The sequence below is a fragment of the Mixophyes fleayi genome, chromosome 7, assembly GCF_038048845.1.
Source record: "Mixophyes fleayi isolate aMixFle1 chromosome 7, aMixFle1.hap1, whole genome shotgun sequence".
NCBI lineage: Eukaryota > Metazoa > Chordata > Amphibia > Anura > Limnodynastidae > Mixophyes > Mixophyes fleayi.
Genome location: NC_134408.1, coordinates 24,333,747 through 24,361,198, shown reverse-complemented (window position 1 = coordinate 24,361,198; position 27,452 = coordinate 24,333,747). Strand labels below are relative to the sequence as shown.

At 41.3% G+C, this 27,452-nt stretch overlaps 1 protein-coding gene across 2 annotated transcripts in view; it reads right to left on the bottom strand.

Moving 5' to 3' along the window:
* The window catches only part of SBK1 (SH3 domain binding kinase 1), a 69,972-nt gene extending 42,619 nt beyond the window's left edge, over positions 1–27,353 (bottom strand). Inside the window, exons 1-2 of one of the 2 annotated variants that reach the window (XM_075179398.1) lie at positions 27,253–27,353; positions 25,343–25,419 (exon numbers count right to left, since the gene is read on the bottom strand). Coding sequence is in view for 1 of the 2 variants with exons in the window: in XM_075179396.1 (XP_075035497.1) it covers positions 3,481–3,542 (62 nt within the window). In the remaining variant the exon portion in view is untranslated. Of the gene's footprint in view, positions 1–3,480; positions 4,218–25,342; positions 25,420–27,252 lie in introns of those variants that run through there. The other variant, XM_075179396.1, reaches the window with a different exon arrangement.
* Between the last annotated feature and the right edge of the window lie 99 nt (positions 27,354–27,452).

Below are 27,452 nucleotides of genomic sequence, written 5' to 3'. Positions count from 1 at the left end.
TTAATGTTTCTTTGTGGTTTATTTTTTAATGTATTTAATATTGTCAACATTGTGGCCAGCGACAGCCTCTCACTTGTTTTTATCATCTTCATCCTAAGGAGTGAGGAGGCACCGTCGGAAGCATGCACAGGCTAAAATGACACTCATGTAATTATTCACTCCACCCATGCAATAGACTAGTACTAGCATTTACAGAGTTGGGACTGTCAATCATAGAGGATCAAAAGGGGGCAGCATCCGACAAACTAGCTATCTGAGACAAATGGTCTGATTTATCAAATGGCAAAAAGCTATCGAAAATGGGTGTTTTATCTGGCAATATGTTTTTTTCACGCTTCATCCTATACGACACTGCTATCACCAGCGGTAAGATTCAACAGATTTCTTTGATTATGGCTTTCCCCATGCCTTTGTGTGGGGACGCCTAATACAGAAAAGGCGCATGTACCACAGCAATATTTATTCTGTTATCGCCATTTTGGGAGGTAGACAACAGATGGAAATCTATAAAACAATGCTTTATGCTTTATTCTTTGAACAAAGCATTTTTTAATGCTAAGGTGTTTAAAAACGTACACGCGAGCCGTATGTCTGCAGAGCATGGCCGTGCAAAGCGGGAGGTTAACCCATATCTCTCTGGGCCAGTAAATTGTGATGGTAAGGGATGTTTTATTACAAAAATCAGCCTCATCTCCAGAGAAAGTGGAATAAGTCTCTAAACCTTCCTAAGAATCTGACAAACACCGGTTAATACAAAAACTGACTAAGTACAGCATCGCAACTTTGATTGCATTGCTATAAAGATTGCCTTTATTATGAAGATGGACAACCCGGTCTAAAATGCTCTGTTGACCCCAGATGTAATTAATGTTTGGTAGATGAAATCTCACAGATCTGGGACCAATGATCTTGACTTTTGTTTTAGAATTAGTGGTACTCCTTGGCAGGCCAGGCTGACTCTCTCTAACCACACAAATCCATCAGTAAGGTAAGAACACCAGCCACAGACATTCTCAGAAGTGTAATTACTGCAGGAGAGACGATAAACAGAAGAAAAGCCATGCACGTTAGACAGAGGACGGGGTGGATATGAGACAGCAGTAGAAATGGATGGAGACGTACACTGAGATTAGTAAATTATATGTGTTAGAAGCACAGTAATGTGTCTATGGGCCTGAACACTCTTTTATCACCAGAAATGTGTCAGTTTCTTATGTTCGTCTAGGATGCATTTGACATTTTTGCATTTTTCTTTTAACTTTGCATTTATTCAGTAGCAGCCTGTGCTATTTTTGTTTCATCTTTACTGTTCCTGTTAATCTGGATGTGAGGAGAGAACACCAAGCAGAAAAAGCATGATAAAAAAGGAACAAAGCAGAAAATAATCGAAGAAAACAAGGCAAAGACAAAACGCTCCTGTGCCCAGGCCCTAAGGGTCCATGCTTCAAAGAGAGAGGATGACAGAGTATTTACATGAGAAACAGAGACAGTATGAATGACGCTGTGTTGTAACCCATAGCAACCAGCCACATTCTACCTAGCAATTTTCAAACAGGTTTTTTTTTTTTAAATAACATCACCGTGGTTGCTAAGGGTTACCACATACTTGGTTACGAAATAAGTTCAGATGTGAGATGAAGAAATATACAGGGCACCCAATACACGCAATGAGGTACATGCCTCACTCAGCACAGCTTACGGGGCAGCAGAAATATAGCTGGACGTACATTTTCCTTACTGATTTTCTATGCTAACTGGTATATGTCAATATATAAAATATATAAGTTCATCTTACCATATTTTTACCTCTGGTTGATCTATTTATCATTAAAGTGAATATATTTCCTGAAATATGTTTTGCTCTACACTAATACAAGTTGTGTAAAGGATGATAAAGGAGCCCTTTCATTTGGCAGCAGGGCGGCATGACTCGCCCCTGGACTTAAGGATGCAGTGTGCACAGTTACTAATGGAAGGTGCATTTATTCATTGTTGGATAACAGAAGAGCACTGTGTGGAAGGACAGGGGAAATCTGGATGTATGTCGGGCAGTGTTGTCGGTGTGATAGAGTGTACGTGAAGACAACTGATGGGAAGAGTGTGTGATGTGAGAGAAAGAGAGGGAGCCTTTAAACATGGAAGATGAGAGGCGGAACTTAACAGAGTGTAAATGACAAGGATACAGAAGGGGACACTGGTCATCATCAGCTATTTATATAGCGCCACTAATTCTGCAGCGCTGTACAGAGAACTCACTCACATCAGTCCTTGACCCATTGGAGCTTACAGTCTAAATTCCCTAACACACACACACAGACCGGGAGAGCCTAGGGTCCATTTAATAGCAGCCAATTAACCTACTAGCTGGTGTGCTGACATTTAGAGACAGGCAGTATATTTGGGGGTGGCTTGTGCCTTAGTAACACAGAAAGTTCAGTAAAAAGGCGAGACTAACTTTAAAGCAAAGAGTATATCAATCAGCCACAGCTAAAAGGCATCTATCAGTACTAGAAAGTTACTAACACAGGGATTAGCTGTACCCAAGTGGTACCTACATGAAGCATAAACTGAAGGTTAGACAAGTGAATGTTGGAACAATCCAGACTCTATCTGGTACACAATATCGTGCCTAATGAACTAAAGGTCAAAGGTGAAGGTTGGCACAACGCAGACCATATATATTATTTATACAATTTAAAGTTCTGTGAATAGTGTTTTGTATAGCGAGACAGGCATAGTCTATCCTGCACCCAAAACGGTTTTTATTGAGGCAGACACTGGGACATCCAAGACTGCACCTATCCTATGCAAAAGGCAGTTTATTTTCACAGCATTGTGAAATGTGGAAGTTCACCCAGCCAAAGCAACACTGATCAGGCAGCGAAGCCGTGTTTTGTAAAGGTTGTTGCTGCTCAAACTCTCTTCTCACTTATTCTGTGTATAAACGCCAGATTAATGAGGCTGACATTATAACCAGTGTGTTCATAACCTTACTCAGAGCCAAGTACTTGGCTGGTGAACTGCAGCTTGTCACTGCCGAATGCCTTGTGCATAATATAAAGACAGGGTATTATGAAAGCTGTAGCTCTAATTCTCTTTCATCCTGTGTATAAACAGTAAGTTATTGAGGTTGGGACTATATCCAGTCTGTGCAAAGCTGAAATGTAATGAAAGTGTATTAGTTGGTGTGACCTACCTGGTGTAATATGTATAAGCAATGAAGCAGCATGTGGGGGAGTGGTAGGTTAAGTCTGTAAGTTACTAAAACAAGCAAGTAAGAGGTTGGCAATGGCCAAACAATACAAATAAACGATACTAATAACTCATTGTGCACTAAAAAACCAGCAAACATTTGCACGATTGAATTGAATTGGCGCAAAACGCTTGCCAAGATACCGTGTAGCCATTGGGTAGTTACAGGATTTTCTGGATCCTGAATATATATACCTATGTACTAATGCCCACTGTACCCACTCTCACCTTGTGCTTGGTAGCTGCTGCAGAGCCTTCCGATGGAAGCAGATGAAGCAGAAAGACTCCATGTGTCAGCAGAGTGGGCTGGCATGAAGGATACCTGGGCTGCTTGTCACACCTGCTTTGAGTCTTGTACTTTATCAATGTGAAAGGCATAAAGTCTGCAAGATAATAGTACAAGAAGCACAAAGGGAGTCTTGAAGTAGTAAGAGATTCCCTGTAGACATCTTAACAGTGCAGCCTTCAAAATAACATGGTTTGAAAGATACAATCAATTATCTTCTTCTTTGACCGTTGGCCTTGGAAACACTGATATGATGACAGAAGTGCCTGCGAGTCTCTTAAAAGGAGTTTGCAGAGCAATGCTCTGCAGGCGTTAAAGAGACAGAGCTCTTGTGATACATCTTGTCAGTAGAGGATAATGTTCTGCAGGACAGCAAGGGATATGGTGCAACAAATATTGGCAAGGATTGTTTGATGGAGTGATGATCTGCAGGAGCAGAGGGTTTGATGTTCTGCAGGTATTAGCCAGCAGTTGTCAGAGATAGTTCTAGTCAGGTCTCTATCCTGAGTATGGAGAATTCCTGGGTGGACATCTTAGGGGGACTTCATCCCGCATATTCAGCGTCTCGCTCCCACAGGACTCGGGCTCCATGTGTCAAGCTGCTGAGAGAACTGCCTTCACCCTTCCTCGCACACACTTGTGTACACACACACACACACATACAGAGGGGTGTGCGAGCAGCCTGCCGGCTGTAGCAGACACAGCCTGGTATAAATAGCTCCTGCTACCAATTCTGCCAGGGTAACCCTTCACCATCCATCACCGAGGAGACTGCACAGATACATCTAATTGTACCCAGAGAAACAAAGCTGTATCAGAGCGCCAGACACTGGCACTCAAAAGAATGGTTTACTGTAACATCAACATTTCCCTCCTCCTTGGAACCTTTTCCAAGACAGAACAGTGTGTGTGTGTGTGTGTGTGTGTGTGTGTGTGTGTGTTTATTATATATATATATATATATATATATATATATATATATATATATATATATATATATATATATATATATATATATACATACACACACACACACACACAACCATACATACAACAAAATGGATATGGATTTTTGTTATCTTTTAGAGCTCTGTTCCAGCAAATAAGTCCTCCGTTCCTATTTGCCTCTTTTGGCGCCACTAGTCAACACACAAAGCATGGTTGCTGTCACAGAAGAGTTACTTTATAGAGATGCTTCTACGCAGGGAAGCATGATTAGTGTATATGGGGACACATTATTACACCGTATTGATTATCATAAAGCTGACTGTGGTATTTTGAGGGGATTGAAAATACATATTCAGTTTTATTGCAACACCAAGCATGGTGCTGATGAATTCACGGCCAAAGATAGGATTAGTTAAGCCAGGTATTACATTCTCTGGTGCTAGCAGATTATTGGAGGTGTTAAAAGCAGAGTCTCCCGCAAGATCCCATAATAACAAACTAGATTTTTTGGGCAGGTCAGGTGGAAAAGGAGCAATGTTCTGCATTTTGGGAACAGATGGTTCTGTAGGTCAGTGGCCAAGGAACCGTGAACAGCACCGAGATCTGTGGTAGGAGGAATAACCAATAGTATCTCGGTTCTCTCAAGGTAAGGGTTAATCAGTATATCAAGAGCCGTTTTCTAGCATTGGAAGAGTTACTCTGCATATCTGCCGTCTTCTGGAAGGTGGAGACACAATCTATGATCAACAGTTCTCCGACAAGTGATGAGTTAACCAGAATAATATAATCTGCCGTTTGTTTTTAACAATGCAAGATTATATTTGGTTATTGTCTGCAACGGAAGAGTTGTTCTGCAGTTCTCAGTCAGTAAAAGATATTGTCAGACTATTCTGCATGTGATGGGTTAATGTACATATGCTCTGCGGGTGCTGGAGGGGTTAATGGGATGATACTTGTTCCACTGACAATATCAATTATTAATGAGTTTTCATTTGTGTTTTTATTTATATCATGGAAACATCAATTAGTATTTATTTACTGTTTATTCCCATAATGTGGACCGAATAAAATCTTTACAAACCCGCCTTAAGATCATAGCAGCCATAATGATTATCATGGATATATTCACATATATGCACAGTTTTATAGGAATACTGGTAATAACAGCTGATATTAAGTGTTGTGAATATAGAACCCTCAGTCCTAGAACCACACAGGAGAAGAAGGTCTTCCTGGCACCTCCTATGGAAGTGCACTCTGGGGCATTAAGCCAGTGAAATACAGGTAATGTTGGTATTCACCATAAGATATGGACAATGCACAGGGCCAAGAATTGGATAATGTTGATGTCCAGATAATTTCAGTAGCTTCCAAGCACAGTCGGATGACATAAAAAAAAAGTTAAATTCTGAGCATTTTCGAAGCAATGTTACTAGTTGCCAGCATTAGATACCAGGCAGGTACAACTATATACTAACTCACACTAAACATAGTCATAATACAATTCTATTACTCTCTATACAGACATTGGACACTACACCCCCAACATGACCTGACCACTGGACATGATCATAATACAATTCTATTACACTCTATAAAGACATTGGACACTACACCCCTAACATGACCTGACCACTGGACATGATCATAATACAATTCTATTACACTCTATACAGACATAGGACACTACACCTTTAACATGACCTGACCACTGGACATGATCATAATACAATTCTATTACACTCTATACAGACATAGGACACTACACCTTTAACATGACCTGACCACTGGACATGATCATAATACAATTCTATTACACTGTATACAGACATAGGACACTACACCTCCAACATGACCTGACCACTGGACATGATCATAATACAATAGGCAACCATATGCCTCACAATTGACTGCGATATATTTTTATTTGTTATATTTTGAATAATGTAAGATGATCTGTATAGTGAAAGCATCATGTGTTGCTCTAACATCCATTTTGATAATATGTTACACATATGGATATGAGATCATTCATACGGATGACTGCCATCATCACAGGGATAATATGGATAGTTTACTAGTTCTAGAGGTTTATGGATGTGGTACACATTAATGTAATAAAGTGCAATCCAATCCATTAGCAGGAAGCCGGTGGGAGGATGATGGGAGAGTTAGAGGTCAGAACCCCTCCCGTCCTCTAAGCACAAGGATACATACTGCTATATATAGGGCTTGAAGGACTGAGGAGTCACAAAATGATCAATACTGTCTGCAGGTTACGCTGCAGTCTCTGCTAGCACCAGAGACAGCTCATAATGAGGCAATAGTTGTGTGTGACACTTCTCCATCCACCCCACTGATCTCATGTCTTTTCCTGGAGGAAAAGGATTAGTGATCAGTGAACGAGCTAAACACAATCAGAGAGAATATTTGCTATGTTACAAGCTGAACTAGATTTTTTCCTATCACATAATTAAAGTGTACCTGTCACTTAAACAAGTGATGACAGTCTAGGAACCAGCAACAGTACCTGGAGGGCAAGCTATCCATTCACCTATACTTGCACCTCCCCTCCACTCAACTGAAACCGCCCTGGCCAAAGTTACTAATGACCTTCTCTCGGACAAAGCCAGGGGTGACTTCTCCCTGCTCATTCTCTTGGAACTCTCTGCGACCTTTGACACCGTGGACCACCCCCTCCTTCTGCAGACCCTTCTCTCTCTTGACCTCTCTGGCACTGTCCTCACTTGGTCCACCTTTTACCTTGCCAACCGCTATTTCTCTGTTTCCACTCCTGACTCATGGTCAGCCCCTTCCACCCTCCTCGTTGGGGTCCCGCAGTGTTCTGATCCCGGCCCTCTTCTGTTCTCACTGTACACTACCTCCCTGGGTGATCTCATCTCTTCCTTTGGTCTCCAGTATCATCTCTATGCTGATGACTTTCAACTCTACATCTCCTCTCCTGACCTTACACCCCCCCCTCCTCTCTCCTGTTTCTGACTGTCCCTCTGCTATCCGAAAACTGAACTCATTGTTTTCCCTCCTTCTAAATCTTCTACCCACCGTGATCTTTAAATCACCGTTAATAACACTACCATCTCTGCTGTTCCCAAACTCCGCTGCCTGGATGTCACCTTTGACTCCTCCCTCTCTTTTTCCCCCCACATTCAATCTCTCGCCCAATCCTGTTGCTTCCAACTACGGAATATTGCCCTTCTTCTCTCAGGAGGCTGCTAAAACCATCATCCATGCTCTCATTATTTCCCGTCTCGATTACTGCAACCTTCTCCTCACCGGCCTCCCCCACTCCCATCTCGCCCCTCATCGCTCTGTTCTTAACGCGGTTGCGAGACTTATCTTTCTCTCACGCTGCTCTTCCTCTGCCTCGCCCTTCACTGGCTCCCTTTCCCCTTCAGAATCCTCTTTAAACTCCTCACTGTGACCTACAAGGCCCTCTCCCATTCCACTGCCCCTTATATATCTAACCATCCACACTCCCGCCCGTTCCCTGCATTCGGGCAATGACCGTCGCCTTTCCTCTGCACTGATCACCTCATCCCATGCCAGAATTAAAAACTTTTCCTGTGCTGCCCCCCTTCACTGGAACAACCTCCCTCCCTCCATCCGCCTGTCCCCTAATCTTGGCTCCTTCAAACGGGCTCTCAAAACCCATCTGTTCCTTATGGCCTACCAACCATCCACATAACCTTATCACCAACCACTTTTCTGTCTCCTCTTGTACTTGAACCCTTCTGCTGACTCCCCTTCTGCCCGCTGTCTGTTTCCCCTCCCCTTAGTATGTAAGCTCGTATGACCAGGGCCCTCTTCCCTTCTGTCTCACTACCATTTCTTCTACTCCTTCGTCACTGTACTTGCTATGCTTGGAGATATTGAAGTCTTGGCTATACTCGTTTTACTCTGTACCGTCGTACCCTTGTATACTGTCTGTACTGTATTTTTGTATTTTGTACAGCGCTGTGGACACCTTGTGGCGCCATATAAATAAAGAATAACAATAATAATAATAATAATAATAATAATAATAATAATAGCAACTCCCAGCCCAGACGTGTCGAAAGTGGAACTTCATCTCAACGCTCTTCTTCTCTGTGCCGAGACTGTTTATAACCCTCTCTATTTCTCAAGCACCCTGGATGGCTCTCCTCCTTTTTATTCATGTTGGCAGAGTTCCTATTAGGATGGAGACTGAGAGAGAGGGAAAACTGTTACTTGGTCCTCTCCCTGGTCTCATGTGGAAGGCAGCTCTGGTTGGTCTGGGGTTATTTGCAGCCTACTCATTCACTAGGAATCAATGACACCACTGACAATGTAGCCTGTCCATTCACTAGGAACCAATTACATCATTGAGAATGCAGCCTATCCATTCACTAGGAACCAGTGCCATCACTGAGAATGCAGCCTACTCATTCATTAGGGTATAATGACATCAAAGAGAATGTAGCCTATCCATTGTATAAGAACCGGTAACATTTCTGAGAATGCAATCTGTTGACTAGGAATCAATGACACCACTGACTGCAGTTTAGCAATTCACTTGGAACTTGTGACATCTCTGAGAATGCAGCCTGTCAATTATCTAAGAACCATCATCAAAGTATATAGCACCACTAATTCCGCAGCGCTGTACAGAGAGCTCACTCACATCAGTCCCTGACCCATTGGAGTTTACAGTCTAAATTTCCTAACATACACACACAGACCAAGAGACACTAAGTTAAATTTAATAGCAGCCAATTAACCTACTAGTATGTTTTGTAGAGTTTGGGAGGAAACCCACGCAAACACGGGGAGAACATACAAACTGTACACATAAGGCAGAGAAACTAACTCACGACCCCAGAGCTGTAAAGCAGAAGTGTTAACCACTAAGCTACTATGTTCAAAGTGCATCATATTCATTCACTTGGAACCAGTGGAATCACTGTGAATGCATCCTGTGAACTCACTATCAACTAGTGACATCTCTGAGCATGCAGTCTATCCATTCACTGGGAACCAGTGACATCACTAAGAATGCAGCCTATCCATTCCATAGGAACGATGATATCACTGAAAGAGAATGCAACCTATCCTTTGACTGGGGACCAATGACAACACTGAGAATGCAACCTATACATTCACTAGGAACCAGTGACATCACTGAGTATGCTGCCTATTATTAGGGACCAGTGAAATTACTTATTTGCTACATGGGGACTTCAGGTCATAAGTAAGATGGATTGGGAAAAGGTGGGTAAACGCTTTAATGGTTTAGTCACAGAACACCAGTATTTATAAATTTCTTTATTATTGTCCCGCTACATGTGCTTAGATTAAATTCGAAGCATCTACCACTCTTTCAGTAAAATATTTTCTAAAGTTACTCCTAAATCACCCCTATAAAAGCTTGATCTCTAAACTTTTGTAGAAAACAAATACCATATCTCCTTAATAACTAGTGTTCTCAGGGCTGGTGCTAGGGTCCATGGCGCCCTAGGCAAAATCGGCGCCCTCTCCCCCCCCCCCCGCAAAAATCGGCGCCCTCCTCCCTCCGTCTTTTCTTACCTTGTCTCACCACCGCCGCCTCTCTGCTCTGTCTCCTCCCCTCCACTCACTGACACTAGTGAGTGGAGGGGAGGAGACGGAGCAGAGAGGCGGCGGTGGTGAGCAGTATCCTCTCCCCCCTCCCCCGTGCATCTGCATGCTGTGCGGCGGCCGTGACAGGTATGGTCAGCGGTCGCCGCACAGTTTTAAAATTAATTTCCAGTTCTGTGCCCTCCAGGCGCCCTCCAGAGCCCGGCGCCCTAGGCAAGTGCCTAACCTTGCCTAATGGGAGCGCCGGGCCTGAGTGTTCTGGCTGTGTCCAGTGTTTCAAATTGTTCACTGTCTTTTCTCAGAATCCCCTGCTGCTATTTCTAGGAAAGGAACACTCTCCTGTTTTCACCAACCCCAATGGTGGGAGTTTAATTGTGAAGATCTCGGTAAAACCACTGACAGAATGTAAAGACACTAAATTAGAAAGTAGGACATATTATTTATCACACTAGGAGACTTGTAGGGAACACTGACTGTTCATCTAGTTTATAGTGTGCTGGTTGCCTTCACAAAGTCAAGGAAACATTTTTGCGAGCTGAACCAATGTTCAACCTATTATTTCAGTAGGAGCTAATGATATCACTGATGCTTGAGGCAAATGCCCCAGTAATACCAGAAGTTTATAGTAAATATATGACATTGCTATGTTACCTACACACAGCCATTCTGTAGGCGGAACCAATAGATTGCAGCCTATCAATTCACGAGGAACGTCAGGAACTAGCGACATACCACATTAATACCGCTCGCTGTCTCTTAAATGTATTGGTAAAAAATAAACAGGTTATAAATAATAAAGTTTAACAGAATAAGACTATGGGCGCGATTAATTAAAGTATGCAAAACTAACGTATTGTGCGTTTTGTTTTTAAAATGTACTTAATTCAGTAATATGCACGTCTGGATTCAACAAGGAGCGCATCTGAAGAAACGTCTTTTGTTGAATACGGGTCTAGGTGCGCTCTGCTCCTACTGACAATACAATGATGTACATGTACAATACATATGTGGAATATAAAGTACCAGCAGAACACACAGAAAAAAATATATATATATTCAATCAATGTGACCTTTCATAATATACAAAACATAAAAGAAAAAAGTTTTTTCCATTAATCCCCCCCATAAAATACATTTATGTTATTAATGTCTACTGTACATAAAATGCCTTTTTACATTTGCTCCTGACTGCAAACTCATGCTCTAGTATCCATACACAGCCGTCATTACTAACACTCGCCACACGTACCTTTGATATGCCCAAAGGGTGACAAGGACGCTCCTGCGTGCGTTCGAGCTTGGCAGGCCTTTATTGTAAATAGACTATGTCCATACATCCATCCCTTCCCTGCTCCGCCCCTGAGAACACAACCTGTCGTAGGGGTCCTTTGAGCTCGAAGATGAATTGCATGTTCTTGTGTTCAATGGCGCATGGTCCGGTTCTGAGAATGCGCTGAGCAAAATACGACTTGTCGGCATTTACGTTCCTTTAACGAATCAGGCCCTATATATTAAATTTATATTTTTAATCAGATATAATAAGCCAGATACTCTATCTATCTCCCTAAGGAGCTGGTCTGTTCTTCAAGGCACAATGGATTATAAGTTATTGTATATTTTGTGTTTTATTATATATAGGTAAAACCTTATACTATCTGTATGAACAGTAGAAACAATGATTATTACAATTTAAGGAAAGGAATACAGTTAAACTTTTCAAAAAGCTCATGTGTAAATCTGTTAGTTTTATAACTACAGTATTCCTCTCTTTTTTACAAAATTAGTTTACAAACCTCTCTTTGTAGGTCAGACTATATTGATTCTGTACTCACACATTTTAGATGTGATGGATCATATTTAGGCATCTCATCAGAATGTGTGAGTATATGTGTCAATGGTCTATCTTCTATTTATTTCTTAGGAATTATATATATATATATATATATATATATATATATACACATACACATACACATACACATACACACACACACACACACACAAGTTAACCCGTGCATGATACTCATGCATTCTAGTCAAATCAAGCTACTTAAGGTGTTAAAAAGGTTCTTGTCATGCATTTGGGCCTAGCCCAGGCCTCCTCAGGGGAAGAGCGTTACTTCCCGACGCAAGCGCCCTTTTTTAACGTGGTTTTGTCCACATGTCACCACCTCATCATTTTTCTCCATCTTCATCACCACATCCTTCATCAAGCTACTTAAGGTGTTAAAAACTCCCCACTGTCACCCCCGGCAACCACCAACCACTCCCAACTGTCACTTCTCCTTCAAGAAATATATAGGTCAGTGTATAACTCTGCCCAGCAGGTGGCGCTGCAGCTTGTTGTTTTTTTTCCACATACGCCACTAGACATTTATATAGTAGATATATATCTATACACACACACACACACACACACACACACACACACACACACACACACATACATATATATATATATATATATATATATATATATATATATATATGTATATATATATGTATGATTTTATTTTCATTGCACGAGGCTGGTACAGAAGACATACAGGTTATTCAAGAGTTCCATCATTTCCGATCTTTAAATAATGTTTTGGGTTAAATCCTCAACATCTTGAAGATTAAAGAGGTAAGGGTATGCTCTTAAAGCTCCAGCTTCCTCTTACCTGTCCTAGTAGTGCACATTACTTTCATTTAAGTCAACACAAAACAAACACATTCAGCTAACTAACCATTGGAACGTTATAGAACACTAACATGCCTCCTAAGATTCTATAAAATTCCACATTAAAGCAGCAGTGGGCTGAATATATTAGAATATACAATTAATAATATCTATGGTTTTTCAAGTTCCGCTGAATCTTAATAACTGACTCTTTTACATTTATTTAAGTCTCTTTTTAACATTTATGTTGGTGTTGGCAATTCACGTACACTGAAGGCAGCGGTGAGGTTAATTAAATTGGACCAATAGTTGTTTTTTATTTATATTTTAGCGTCTAGTAACAAGTTTTTTGTAGTAGTCTATTCCCGTTCATGTTATCATGTGATCATGTGATCCCAGAGATAAATCAAACATTATATTATATAGCGAGGAGTTCATATAGTTAGGCGTAGGTGAGCAAAAAAAAGTTGAAGGCGGTAATTCATGGAGAAGCTCAGAAGAGAGAAGTAAAGATAGATATTGTCTAATCTGAAAATAAACTTAGAGCTTTGGATGTAGTGAGGGGAAATTATGTTAGATGGACTGAGATGGACCCATTTCAAAGAGGTCCATCCCAAAACAGATACCAGCTTGGGTTCAGGATTGGAAGAGCTTAAGGGTCAGTACTGGTAGAAAAAAATTGGGGTATTCCAAAGAAAGTAATAAGGCGGCGGAAGAGAGGCTAAATCTAGTTGAGCATGCATCCCATATTTTTGTGGAGAATTTAAGTGTCGTCGGAGGTTTAACTGTGGTGTCTGTGCTGTCTAGGAAGAGCAAAGATGGATGACAGGAAGGTCAAGTTAAGAAACCTAGATTTGATGTCTAACCAAGAGGTCAAATTATCCGGGGCAGCCAATTGCACTAGGTGAGAAGATACAATTTGGTATCCTGAAAGCCTCGTCCTTTTGTACTTTTTTTAAGCAGTAACTGACATATATTCTGAAGTCTTCCATTCCACACAAACACAGTGAAGGACTCTTGTGACTATAAAATGTGAGACTCAGATTGGGAGAGTCTGGAAGTGGTATAGGAATTTCGAGGGTAGATCAGCCTTAAGTAGTGGTGGGAAATTCTCTTGGTATAGGACTCTTATGTCTGAATTTGGCGTGTAGTACCTCTGTGCTACCAGAGGTGCTGCTCTTAAACCTGGACAGTTTCTCCCTGCTTGCAAGAGGTTAAGCCCACATCATCAGATCAAGATCGTGATCACCTGTTTCTGGCCTTCTTAAGACTGCCTTTTCCAACAGGCCAGTGCCAGTTCATTTATTTTTGTGTTGACTGCTGCTGGTCTCTCTGTGAAACTCCTGTTTGGATCCTGACTTCGCCCTGGTATTTGATTCCTGCTTTGTTTCTATGTTTATCACCTCATCTTGTGACCCAGATCCTGACTTTGTTTGACCTTGCGCTTGCTTACTCCCTGGTATATAGTGGATCTTCCAGCTTATCACCCCTGACTTGCCTGAGCCTGCAAAGGCTTTTATTGACAATTACATTAAGTTTATGCAAACAGTCATTATTTGCAGTGTTGACCCTTCCTTTTGAAGACTTCTGCAATTCGCCCTGGCATGCTGTCAATCAACTTCTAGGCCACATACTGACTGATGGCTGCCCATTCTTGCCTAACCAATGCTTGTAGTTTGTCAGAATTTGTGGGTTTTTGTTTGCCCACCTGCCTCTTGAGAATTGACCACAAGTTCTCAATGGGATTAAGGTCTGGGGAGTTTCCTGGCCATGGACCCAAAATTTCGATGTTTTCATTCCCGAGCCACTTAGTTATCACTTTTGCCTTATGGCAAGGTGCTCCATCATGCTGGAAAAGGCAATGTTCATCACCAAACTGTTCTTGGATGGGTGGGAGAAGTTGCTCTTGGAGCATGTTTTAGTACCATTCTTTATTCACGATTGTGTTCCTAGGCAAAATTGAGTGAGCCCACTCCCTTGGCTGAGAAGCAACCCGACACATGAATGGTCTCAGGATGCTTTACTGTTGACATGACACAGGACTGATGGTTGAGCTCATCTTTCCTTCTCCGAACAAACGTTTTTCCAGATGTCCCAGACAATCTGAAAGGGGATTCATCAGATAAAATGACTTAACCCCAGTCCTCAGCAGTCGAATCCCTATACCTTATGCAGAATATCAGTCTGTATCTGATGTTTTCCTGGAGAGAAGTGGCTTAATTTGCTGGACGTCTTGACACCAGGCCATCGCCTCACTGTGCGTGCAGATGCACTCACACCTGCCTGCTGCCATTTCTGAGCAAGCTCTGCACTGGTGGTGCCCTGATCCCGCAGCTGCATCAACTTTAGGAGACGGTCCTGGCACTTGCTGGACGTTCTTGGGGCGCCCTGAAGCCTTCTTCACAACTATTAAACCTCTTCTCCTTAAAGTTCTTGATGATCCAATAAATAGTTGATTTAGGTGCAATCTTACTAGCAGCAATATCATTGCCTGTGAGGCCCTTTTTGTGCAAAGCATTGATGACTGCACGTGTTTCCTTGCAGATTAACCATTGTTAACAGAGGAAGAAGAATGAATTCAAGCACCACCCTCCTTTAAAAGCTTCCAGCCTGTTATTCATTAGCCTGTAACTCAATCAGCATGACAGAGTGGACTCCAGCCTTGTCCTTTCTCACCTGTGTTAACGAGAGAATCACTGACCTGATGTCAGCTGGTCCTTTTGTGGCAGGGCTGAAATGCAGTGGAAATTTTGTTTTAGGGATAAGTTCATTGTCATGGCAAAGATTTTGAACATGACTATATAATATCATATGCAAATAATTATATCTTGAAGTTAGTATGACCCTCCTCCACCCCATGAATATCCATTGAGGATATAATAATTGCTGCTAGGAGTTGTACCACCAGGGCAAGGATCAAAAGGAGACAACAGGCATCCTTTTCTGGTTCTGATAGAAACCACTTCAGACGGGGTACCGCTGATCACATCCTTAGTTTAAGATCAGCAGCCAGCGCCGCCATGCTGTGGCCATTGCATAGCAACTCTGGACCGAGTCTTTCAGTCAGACGCCACCATTCCTCCAGCTGTAGTACTGGTTGCTAAGCAACTGCAGTCAGCTCCCCAAAGCGGATGTTATGCTCCTCTCTGGGTTTCTTAACAACAAGCATAGATTAAGAGGCATATTCCTTAGGTGGGTCATGTGATCAGGAAGCTTGCCATTGGTTCTCTATGCTTTATTAGGCTTCCTCTCCTGTATACTTGTGCTGGTTATAGTTTGTTCTGACCCAGTGTGCTGACCCTGTGTCTACTGTGTGCATCACTTTTTCCACTGTGCATTGGACCTTGCATTTTTCTTCTGCCCCTGACCTTGGATTGTTTGCGGGGCTCTGCTTTAATACACTGCCTGCCCTTGGATTGTTATTGGATTTTGCGCTCACCTCTTGTTGTGATCAACCTGAGATAATAAGCCCCTACAACTACGTATTCACAAGCATATCATGCTCAATGACAAAGGGGGAAGCTATAGGTGAAACGGTTCAAGGTGTCTCATCATCTCAACAGATATTGTCCTAACAGTCGGCTAATGGAGAGCATAGGGTTTGTATGCCTATAAAGTTTGGATAATTGCCAGTAAGTTCTGTTGAACACTTTTTCAACATTGAATGGATTGCAGAATGGGTTTTCCTGGTGTTTATAATTCGGACAAGAACAATGTTGACTGTAGCTTTGTGCCCTGTAATTAACCCCCCCTGATCATGTTGCACCAGTGTAGGCAGTACCTGGTTCAGTCTATTGGCCAAAATTGCATACAACTTTGTCATTATTCAAAAGTGAGAGACCTGAAGCTCACACAATTGTGGATATTTTCCCCTCCTAATGGATTACATTTATTCAAGCTTTGAGCGTTGAGTTCAAGAAGAGCGTTCCCTGAAGTAAAGCTTTGTACATGAGCTGGAGATGGTGTGTCAAGATTGCACCCAGTTGTTTGTAATATACCACCAAAAAGCCATCAGGATCTGGTGAATTGCCTGGTTTTTCACCGTTAACGCTTTTATGGAGATTTCTCTTCTAATGTATTCTGCAGTTTGATGGGAGAGTTTAGGGAGGTTGGCCTTGGAAAGAAAGTTGTTACCTAGCAGTTCTGTTAAAGCTAACTGCAGTCTTGAATGTTGACACAGGTTGTATAAATTACTCTAATATTTGTTAAATAGTGCATGGATGGCTTTGGGGGCAATATCATATAGATTCTAGAGTATGTATCATGGACAGTGAAGTGGTATGTATATTCCCTTGTTAGCAGCTCCATCACTGTCCAGGAGTCATGTAAGAGGTGAAGATTAAGGAAATCTTGCAATGCCTTAGTTCTCAGGAGTTCTATGTTATCAGGTGAACTGGCTAGAGGGGAACATCTATCAAGGTTGGTGTTAAGATCTGCATTGATGTCACCTGCCACAATGACCTCACCCTTTCTAACAAAAGATAGTTTGGCTCCCAATTTAGAGAAGAATCTATGTTGGTCCTGACTGGATGCTTACATGTTCACTAAAAGTATAGAGAAGGTTATTTAGATAGTCAATTAGAATATTTATCTTTAGTAATATTGAATGAGCAACTTCCATATATGCAAGTTAGTAATAATGCCAACTCCTGCTTCTTTTGCTTGTCCTCAGATACACAGAAAGTTAAAAGATAAGACAAGAGAAATGAGAAATTTGTTGTTTTTTTTTTTGAAGGAATACTAAATCCGCCTCATATGTTCTCATGGAAGAGAAAAAATTACCTCTTTCTGAGGGCTGTTAAGTGAAGCTATTTATAAAGGTCATGACGAGACTTAAAAACAACCTACATTACGATTCGTTTTTACCTTAGTTGGAGGTAATCTAGTGCATAGTATTATTTTTTTTAAATTTGGAATAGACAATTTTCAATCAATCTGGAGGAACAGATTTAAGTAAAACATACTATAGTATAGATCCAGCAGAGATCCGGAGCCTCACCATCAATCCGTGCTGCCTCGATGTGTTACAATCACATCAGAAATGTGTCTTCAGACGGTTTTGTTGGTGATCATTTAGTTTTATCACTGGACGCAGCCATATTGAAATCAACTGTTTAATGTGTTCAATCACTGCTCTTAGAACACATATGTCAATCATTCCTTTAGGCTGCTGCTATTGGATACCTGTTCTTTAAAAAGCTTCCGCTTCCTGCTTCCTGCGCTGGTTGTAATTTATCTCTGCTAGTGTGTCCCTATATTTCTCTGTATGGATTGTTTGGATCTTGATCTCTGCTGGATTTTTGGTTTTTGCTCGTACTCTGCCTGCACCGACTTTTGGATTGCATTTAGACCTTGCTCAAACGCTGTCTGCTCTGACCTTTGGACTGTATTTTGGAATTTTCTGGAACTTAGCTTGCCATGATTTTGATTTAAGTTTCGACTTCTATTGGATACCATATTTTCAGGACTTTTCCTGAATACTGATGCTTGATCTCCTTGGGCCTCCCCGTGTCATGTCCTAACGTCTACGGTACTTGTCAACCTAAGCCTGCACTACCTAGAGCTGAAGGGGCACACAACTATAAGTATGGTGGCTGCTATAGGTGAAGACCTCTGCAAGCAAGTTCAGCTGGTCTTAGAGTTGGCATCGTAACACATACGGAGAATGTTCCAATTTATTTGCACATGTATTATTTTGCAGTTGTGTTATAAAAAGATATTTGTGGTTTTTTTTAACTACCTTTATTTTTACTATTGAGAAGAAATGATCTGCTTAAATTTAATGGCATTATAAATTACTTTTTCTAGCTATCCCTTTTCTCATCTACTTGAGGGGCTTAGGTATTTTCATTTTTAAGAATTTATATTTGTGTTTTTAAAATGTGTTCTGGTAGGAAGGGTGTTATCAACAACATTAATATCAAAATGTATAAAGGTGATTTGTATTTTAGAATAATCATATGAGAGTTTTAAATTTAATTTGGTATTTTCTAATCCTTTGCTGAAAATTAATTTAGCTAAAACTAAGAATAACCGATTTATGAAACAAACAGCAGATTTCCCTATGGGTTTAATGAAATGTCAAACCTTATTCCCATTTAATAATAATAATAATAATAATAAAAATAATCCTGGATTGTTCTGCGCATACAAAATAGTACAAGTATTTTCCTAACATATAAAGAATAAATTTCAGTATGTCTTGAACAGGCCAGCCCCAATAGACAGGTAGGTTCTAGACCAGCGATGAGCAATAGGGTCCTATGCGTCCCTCTGAGTCTTCATCTGCAGCCCCCAGCTCCTTCCTGCTGTATTGTCAGATTTGTTTATTAAAGCTTGTAACACTTGTTTAAAATGCCTTTTGGTATGTTACTACTAATAGGTGTCTTTTTCTTTGATTAAATATATTGTTTTAACTTGTTACTGAGATTAAGAGTAATGTGCGGCCCTTTGGAAGTTCAGAGTGCCGCCCATGCGGCTCTTCAAGTGGATCAGGTTGACTATGACTGGTCTAGACAGTAAGATAAACAGATTAACTGGCCTATTATATCTCATGAAATATACCAATTAAATACATCATCAGTTACTTATAATACGCTACAAAACTCTGCAGAGCTGGACAAATATTTTAGAATGTTATTATTTAGAAACTGTTTATTTTTTATAAACACATTTCTAAACGGACAGTGGTATTAATGCTTTTTTGTATGTATGTAAGATTGTCATTTTAACATACTTTTAGTAAATTTTATTGAAGCCGTTTAATGGCAAATCCAGACTGCCTAATATTTAATATTATATTTTTATTAGATGAATATATTTATGTAAATACAGAAATAAGACCACTGCGCTCAAGAAAACAGAATAACCTAGACTGGTAAAACTACATCTAATTTACCAAGGTATCCCTCCATGGATATAACAATAGACAATGATAACCACACAAATTACTGCGCTACTACCATAAATAACTGGTATGAGCGCAGCAATTTGTGTGGTTATTGTTGAATATATTTATGTAGATAGATGTTTTTACCAATGTTTATGATGTTTGATAAACATTCATAGATTTACAAAACGAAATGCATTAAAGCAGTCCTGCATCTGGCAGCCAATAAAAGATTTGTATCAAGGTATTTAAACCATTGTACACACACTGTGGTATGAGCCATTGAGATAGGACTTATCTAAATCCTGTTTGGCCATTTGAGACAGCAGCAAGCGCACCAGTAAACCCTCACTTCTAGTTTCCGGTATTCTGTGGCCATAACAAAGATACCCTGTGATATTATTCAGCAAACTGCATGAACTCTGTTACCATGTATAATATAAATCAGATATTGTTTATGTTTGTTCATAAAACTGCTATATTTTAAAACCAGCTTTTGCCAGACAAAAGCAAAGCAAGGTCCAAAGGTTCAGACAGAGGTCAGGGCAAGTAGCTAGCAGAAACAGTCTAAGTCCAAGTGGAAGTCAGAACAGGCAACTAACAAGAAAAGTTTAAGTCCAGGCAGAGGTCAGAGCAGGGAGCTAGCAATAAATGTCTGTCCAGGCAGAGGTCAGAAGAGCAGGGAGCTAGCAATAAATGTCTGTCCAGGCAGAGGTCAGGGTATGGAGCTAGCAATAAATGTCTAAATCCAGGCAGAGATCAGGGCAGGGAGCTAGCAAAAAATGTCTAAATCCTGGCAGAGATCACGGCAGGGATCTAGCAACAAATGTCTAAGTCCAGGCAGAGGTCAGGGTAGACAGCACATAACACAACCAGGTCCTGGTAGAGGTCAGGGCAGTTAGTACACAATAGAATAGTCAAGGTCCACACAGAGATCAGGGCAGGGGGCAAGCTGTAGTATCAAATCCCAAAAAATCAGGCAGTGATCAGGTCAGGGCAGTTAGAGAGCAAAACAGTCCAAAAACAGTGCTGGGGATATAAGAAACACAGAAAAGGAAATGCTCTATTCATGTACACTGCACCCATGACAGGCAGCAAATGAACAGCTGCCTGAACTAATGTAGGTGCAGGCAGCCAATGAAAAGCTCCAAAAGGAGTTCAGCCCCTGCAGCCGGCTGCTCAAAAGCATCCATGATGATCGTGCGGCTGGTGTGGACTAGGAACAGGCGCTGGTACTGGCCAGCACCAATTACACATATTTTTAACTCAACATGAATTGATAAACATCAAATAAAATTTATATGAATACATTTATGGATATTTTTTAGTATTTTGGACAACCATGATGTGGTACTCACATTAAACAATTTGGTATATGTGAGGCATTGGGATTGACAGAAGTACATTTCAGCTGTATCTCACCCGTTGTTAATTTGATTTGTTTTATTTAGCAGACATATTATCTATCATGTAACAATATAATGATGTTAGACAATTTGTATACTTCCGAATTACATCCACGTTTATTATCATCTGTACTAAGTAACATTTTTTTAACCCTGTGGGTAGATAATTTGTAGTTTGATATATTATTGATGTTTTTGTTGACATGGTCTCTTTAAGTAGAATGTATTTACATATGATATGTGACAGAGGGGCAGCATAACTTCTAACAAATTGCCTGTATCGAGGCAAAGTCCAAAAGCCAACTGTATATTTTCTTGTTTCTGAATTGGAGCAAAATGCGTAGAACATCTGTATGTTTTCAACTGTGTGCTGTATTGTGTAGGAATCTGTATTCTTCTACCTGCCATTTCCATTTTCCTCTGGTTTATGTTAATTTTGAGTATGAAACATTCTGTTTTTGTTATTTACACATGTGAAGGAGAGCCGCTTGCTTATACGCACTGTGGATTCCGGATTTCTGCTTGCAGTTTATCGCTTGATTCGGTATACTTGGCACTTCCCCGAGGGTCCTGGCTGAAGGCATGGTAGCGTTGGAATCCCCCTTTATTGCAATACACATACTACACTACCCTCTCTTACCCGGTCGTGCTTCCTCTATACAGCTGCCTTGCCAGTCAGTAAATGTGCCCTGAGTATGTCACGAGCTGTAGCGGCGCCCCAAGCCGCCGTGGCTCACATCATACTCACAGCTCCCGTCCCGGCCATCGTCATGACGACCAGGACATCACTTAATGCATTGCCGTCCCAACCGTCTCCTAGGCAATGGTCGGGACGCTCTTCCATTCGAATTAGCGCTGCGTTCCGGCAAGAGTGCCAGCTGGGCACGTGCACATTTGCTAGGATTTAATTCATTAATCAACCCCTTGGGCTGATTATTCACAGGCTGAGTGCCTGTTTCCTCAATGGACAGCTTTTGTATTTAAGACAGGGAGGGCTTAGCCTCCCTGCCGGTTATGGCGTTTGTGTGCCTCACAGTTTGCTGACCTGCTCCTTTGGATATCTTGCTGTCCTAGATTTATTTACCTGTTTTGACCCCCTGCTCGTTTGCCTGTGCCCTTTTGACCATTTGCCTGTTTCCAGGATTTTCTGTGTTTGCTACCTACCCCGACTTTCGGCTTAGATACTGACTTTCCTGCCTGCTATGGACCCACGACCTAGGCTTGTCCATGGTTTCTGCCTCCAGTATTCCGCTTCGCTGCAGTTATACTGATAAGATTCTACTAAACTAGAGTTAAGTTCTGGGGGCATCTGAGTAGCTCCGAACACATCTTGTTCTATGGGAAAGGCAGCTGTTAAAGGTGAAGACCTCTACTTGTCCGGTTCTAAAAACTTAGCCGCAGCCCTAACACAGTAATATAGTAATTGCATAAATTAATCTATTGTGTTGCATGTATTTTGAAATTTGATGTTTTACATGTTCTTAAATGTTGCCAGGTGGGCTCACAGATATAGTTATTCCTATTATTAGTACAGTGCGCCTGGTATAATATTGTAATTCAGTAACTGTATTGTGAGTAGCAGCAGTATGAACGAGGGCCTGTACATAGCAAATCACATGTTATTGAGCCTTCCTTTGGCAGCAACGAGGGATGGAGACATCTTCACAAATTGCATTCCTTTGTCAGCAGGAGGGGGGTGTTAATCTCATTGTATACTATGGGCCTGTTATCATGTGTCTTAGCATCTATTCTGTAATAGAGGAAGGTATCATCTTGACAACTACATTCCAGGGTGGGGACTCCTCTGATAGTCTATCTTGGTGTTTGTGTCAAAAATCTCCAATGGAAGATTTTCCAGTGTTAAGGAAACTGTGTTGAAACAGATATGTGGGAAATCAAAGGTTATAGTATATTATGGTCAAATCTTCATCTGAAATATTCATTGCCCCTATGACTAGAACCAGCCCGTGTTACTAAATATTAATATGTAATGACTCTGTATTGTAAACTCTCCAGTTGGCACGAACAGCGCTATATGGTCCTGGAACAACCAGGGAAGGAATTAGGTGGACACGCTCATATAGCCTCTGCCCACTGACCCAGTCAAACCAAGTCCTGAGTGATTGACTCATGACCATCTCCCCTCTCTGCCTGATTGGGTACCATGCTCAAACACCCACCAGTATTTTAAGTTTTTAATCTTGTTAGGTTGATTAGCCAAAAGCAGGAGGACATTGGGCTTCAATACTGTCGCTCTGTAATTAGGACAATGCTCCAAGGGAAACATTTATTATAGCCTCTTTAAGGTAGGGAAAAGGAAGCTCTATATGTGATGAAACCCTGGCTTTTGTTACCAGTAATCATCATCATCATCAGTTATCTATATAGCGCAACTAATTACACAGCGCTGTACAGAGAACTCATTCACATCAGTCCCTGCCCCATTGGAGCTTACAGTCTAAATTCCCTAACACACACACAGACAGAGAGAGACTAGGGTCAAATTGATAGCAGCCAATTAACCTACTAGTATGTTTTTGGAGTGTGTAGGAAACCGGAGCACCGTGCTGCCCCATGATTATTCCTGTGTGTTTGTTATATCTATTTTTGATATCAGATAAAGTGCCCTTATAATTTCTCTCTGGTTTGTCTAAGTGCTCACAGAGGTACCAGGTACCCTCAGCCATCGCATAAGGCGGCCTTCAGGCTGACCAGCTAGTGCTGAGTGTGCATAACAGCTATACATAAGTCCGGTATCCTCACACTAACTGATAATATTGACACCTGTTTTGCACATGTTATTCCAAGCCAGGAGTAAGTTAATGGTGCTCAGTATAGAATGTAATGTTTGACATTGGTCTGACAGATTCATTCTGCAGAGACTTCACAGCTTGCACAATTTCAGCCACTGGCACACTTAGAAATTAACAGACATATAAATGTACGAGGATGTACAAAGTAATGTGAACCTTATACGCCAATGTGACAAACATGTAAACGCACTGATGGAGACATATAACAAAAACAAATATTGAAATACATGCTATTTATTTGTCTACCACTTGCTGGGGGCTGTTGTGTGACTGCAGACCACAGAATTAGAGCGGTGCAAGAACAAGATGTAACATGACAGCCCCCCCAGGACAATACAAGAATGTCAGATATCTGAAAGAACAGAGCGCAGCTGAAACACTTCACAGACATCAGGACAAAGATACCTCTCCCCCCAAACCACCAAAACTCATCCACACATACACTTCTAATACACAGATATCAGGACAGAGACCCCAACCCACTTCTAATACACAAACATTGGAACACAGACCCTCCCTCACACACGTCTAATGCACAGATATCAGGACACAGTTCTCTCCCCTCCTTCTAATACATAGGTCTCTCCCACTGTTCCTTATACACATATACAGACCTCTCACCTCTTCCTAATTCACAGACATCTCACATCCTCCTTATACACAGACATCAGGACACAGATCTCTCCCCTCCTCCTTATACACAGACATCAGGACACAGATCTCTCACCTCTTCCTTAAACACAGACATCAGGACACAGACCTCTCACCTCTTCCTTATACAGAGACATCTGAACACAGACCTCTCTCCTGCTGCTAATACACAGACATCAGGACACAGATCTCTCACCTTCTCCTTATACACACACAGTTCACAGACATATTCCCTTCTCCAAATAAAGAGGCATCAGGACACAGAGACCTCCCATCCTCCTCATACACAGATATCCAGACAAAGATAGTTCCCCTTTCCTTACACACAAACACCAGGACACATATCCCTTTTTGTATGAGGTATAACATGAAACAATGTGGGCCTGATTTATCAAGGAACACAAAGTGAACACAATTTGCGTTTTTTAAAATCAGATGGAAATTGCACACACGTATGCTCTTATTCAAGTACAAGAGGATCTCAAGAAACGTTTCAATTTGAATATGGGTATAAACCCGCTCTGGCTATACGGTAATTTCCATATGCAGACAGGGAGAACACACTGCAGGATAAGCACTTGCATATGTGCAATAATAATCTGGTCAAAATGAAAGATCGCTATTGGACTGTTTTTGCAGTCATTATCATGTGCTGTACTTTAGGTGATTTAGCACTCTAAGTTAATGATTTTTAATGCTAAAAAACAATTCTGTCCTAGTAGATCCTAAACAAAGCCCAACAATGGATAATCTAATACAGTATTGGGCAACTGGCAGTCCTATCATATATGTCACGTCACTGCACAGTTACTAACACAAGTGTGTATCAGGTCTTCTTACCAGCTTGTCAGCCACAGGTTCACCTGCTGGATTGGCTCTTTGGCCACTGTATATTTCTTCTCTGGTCTGATGCTTCTCTGCAAAAGTAATGTAATCTTGTGAGACCAAGGGCCACTTGTGAGGGCCCTGAAAAATGACATGATATCTAGCACTTGTCTAATAGTTGGTGAACAAGTAAAATGTTGCAGACAGTGTACAGACACTTGTGAATTAATTGCCAACCTGGGATAAGGAATGACACACGCAGACCCATTCTGGAAGTAGTAACAACAGTATAAACTTCTATTTATGACTGTAATTATAGTGGTCTACCATGAAGAATATGATTTATAATACATTAACCTATATGTAAAGTATACATGTGAGAGAACTGATTACAAAGGATAAATAAACAAGTGTATCAAAGTATATACTCACTTTAGAACTCTGCGGTTTCCTGGTCAAAATATTTTGCCGTTCTAAAATGTTTATGTGACCTTGGACTTAATGTGTCAGGAATTAAAGGGATGACTTGTGCAGCCACAGACACTGATTTTGATATCTTGAGTTAAACTCTGCAGTTTTACATTGTCATTCATTTGGGCGTTATTGGTGTAGAATACATCTCATATTTGTAATGGCAGATTTCACCACATTCCAAAAGCATACTTGCCAACTTTGGAATTAAATTTAGGAACCATATAGGCCAAGTCCCTGATACAACCACACCACACTCAGATCTGTCCATACCAATGCCGTTTTTGGGAAAGCCCTATCCCCATCACCAGCAGACCAAATTCTGGACAGTCCTGGGAAAATCCGTCCCAGTGACACAAACTCTGCACTAACTCAGAGATACACATAGGCTACATTAACACAGGCATAACTCTCACTCATCTATGTGCTCTCCAGTTATCTGTCTGCATATCCACTTAAAGCAAGTACCACTCAGTCTACTAAACCCTGCTCCTTGCAGACATGCTAATCCCCACCTGCTCACTAACCCAATTGTATATGGCAGGCAATGGGATCGGTGATCCATTCCACCTTGTACAAAATTATCTGCCCTCAACCTTCTTACATTCCTATTGGTGTTACCTGTATTTACTTATCTTTACAAACACTTCTTATACATTCATTAATTCCAAATCTCTCACCTTCATCTGCATTACCCCTTGTGCTTGTTTAGATGGGCATTTAGTGAACGGTATATTAAAATTTGCTCATAAAGTGCCAACATGTGGAAGATATTTGTATGGTTCAGGATTTACGGTTTACTTTTGGCATGAATTAACGATTAGGGTATAAGTGAAGTTTGAGATCATCTAGTTTACTGAGCCAGGGGAGGTCAGGCATAAATTAAATGGGAAATCCAGAGTCAAACAAATCTCTCCCATGAAATGGGTCATGTTGGCATGTCTAAATCTGCTCTGAATATTGTCCAAACATTAGGATAATTAATCACAATACCCGCACGTATGTCCAGGCGCACAGTGGTAGAGACAGCACATCATTTCCAAATGCTGGAAGACTGAGTATGCCCTCATACATTGTTGTCTTTGGACTTCTGAGTGGGTTTTCCACCTGGACCACATTGTCTAGTGCAGGCCTGTCCAACCTGCGGCCCTCCAGATGTTGTGAAACTACAAGCCCCAGCATGCTTTGCCAGTTGACAACCTGTTGATAGCTAGAAGGGCATGCTGGGACTTGTAGTTCCCCAAATAACTGTTGTGACCTACAACTGAGTTATACCATTATAAAAGGAAAATGAAATGTCTGTGATTATATTTACTACAACTGATTTGCTATTGTAATTCTGCTCATAATACTTATTCCAATAATTCAGTGAGTGATGTCTGTCAGGTGTGGAGAAAAACATCCTCTACTAACATGGCGGACAGAGGCGCAGCCGCGAGACACGTGACACTTACAGGCTACGCAGCGAGCCCGCTTTCCTCAACTGTCATTGGCCGGCTCTTGGAACTGAGACACGATCTTCCTCCACCAACATGGCGGCCACACTCTCCTGCCACGCTGATTGGATTATCGTGCTTTGAGATCACGCCTCACTTTCTCATCGCCGTTATCTGATTGGCTCCGGTCCCGGCCCGGCCAGGATGACTTCCGGTGA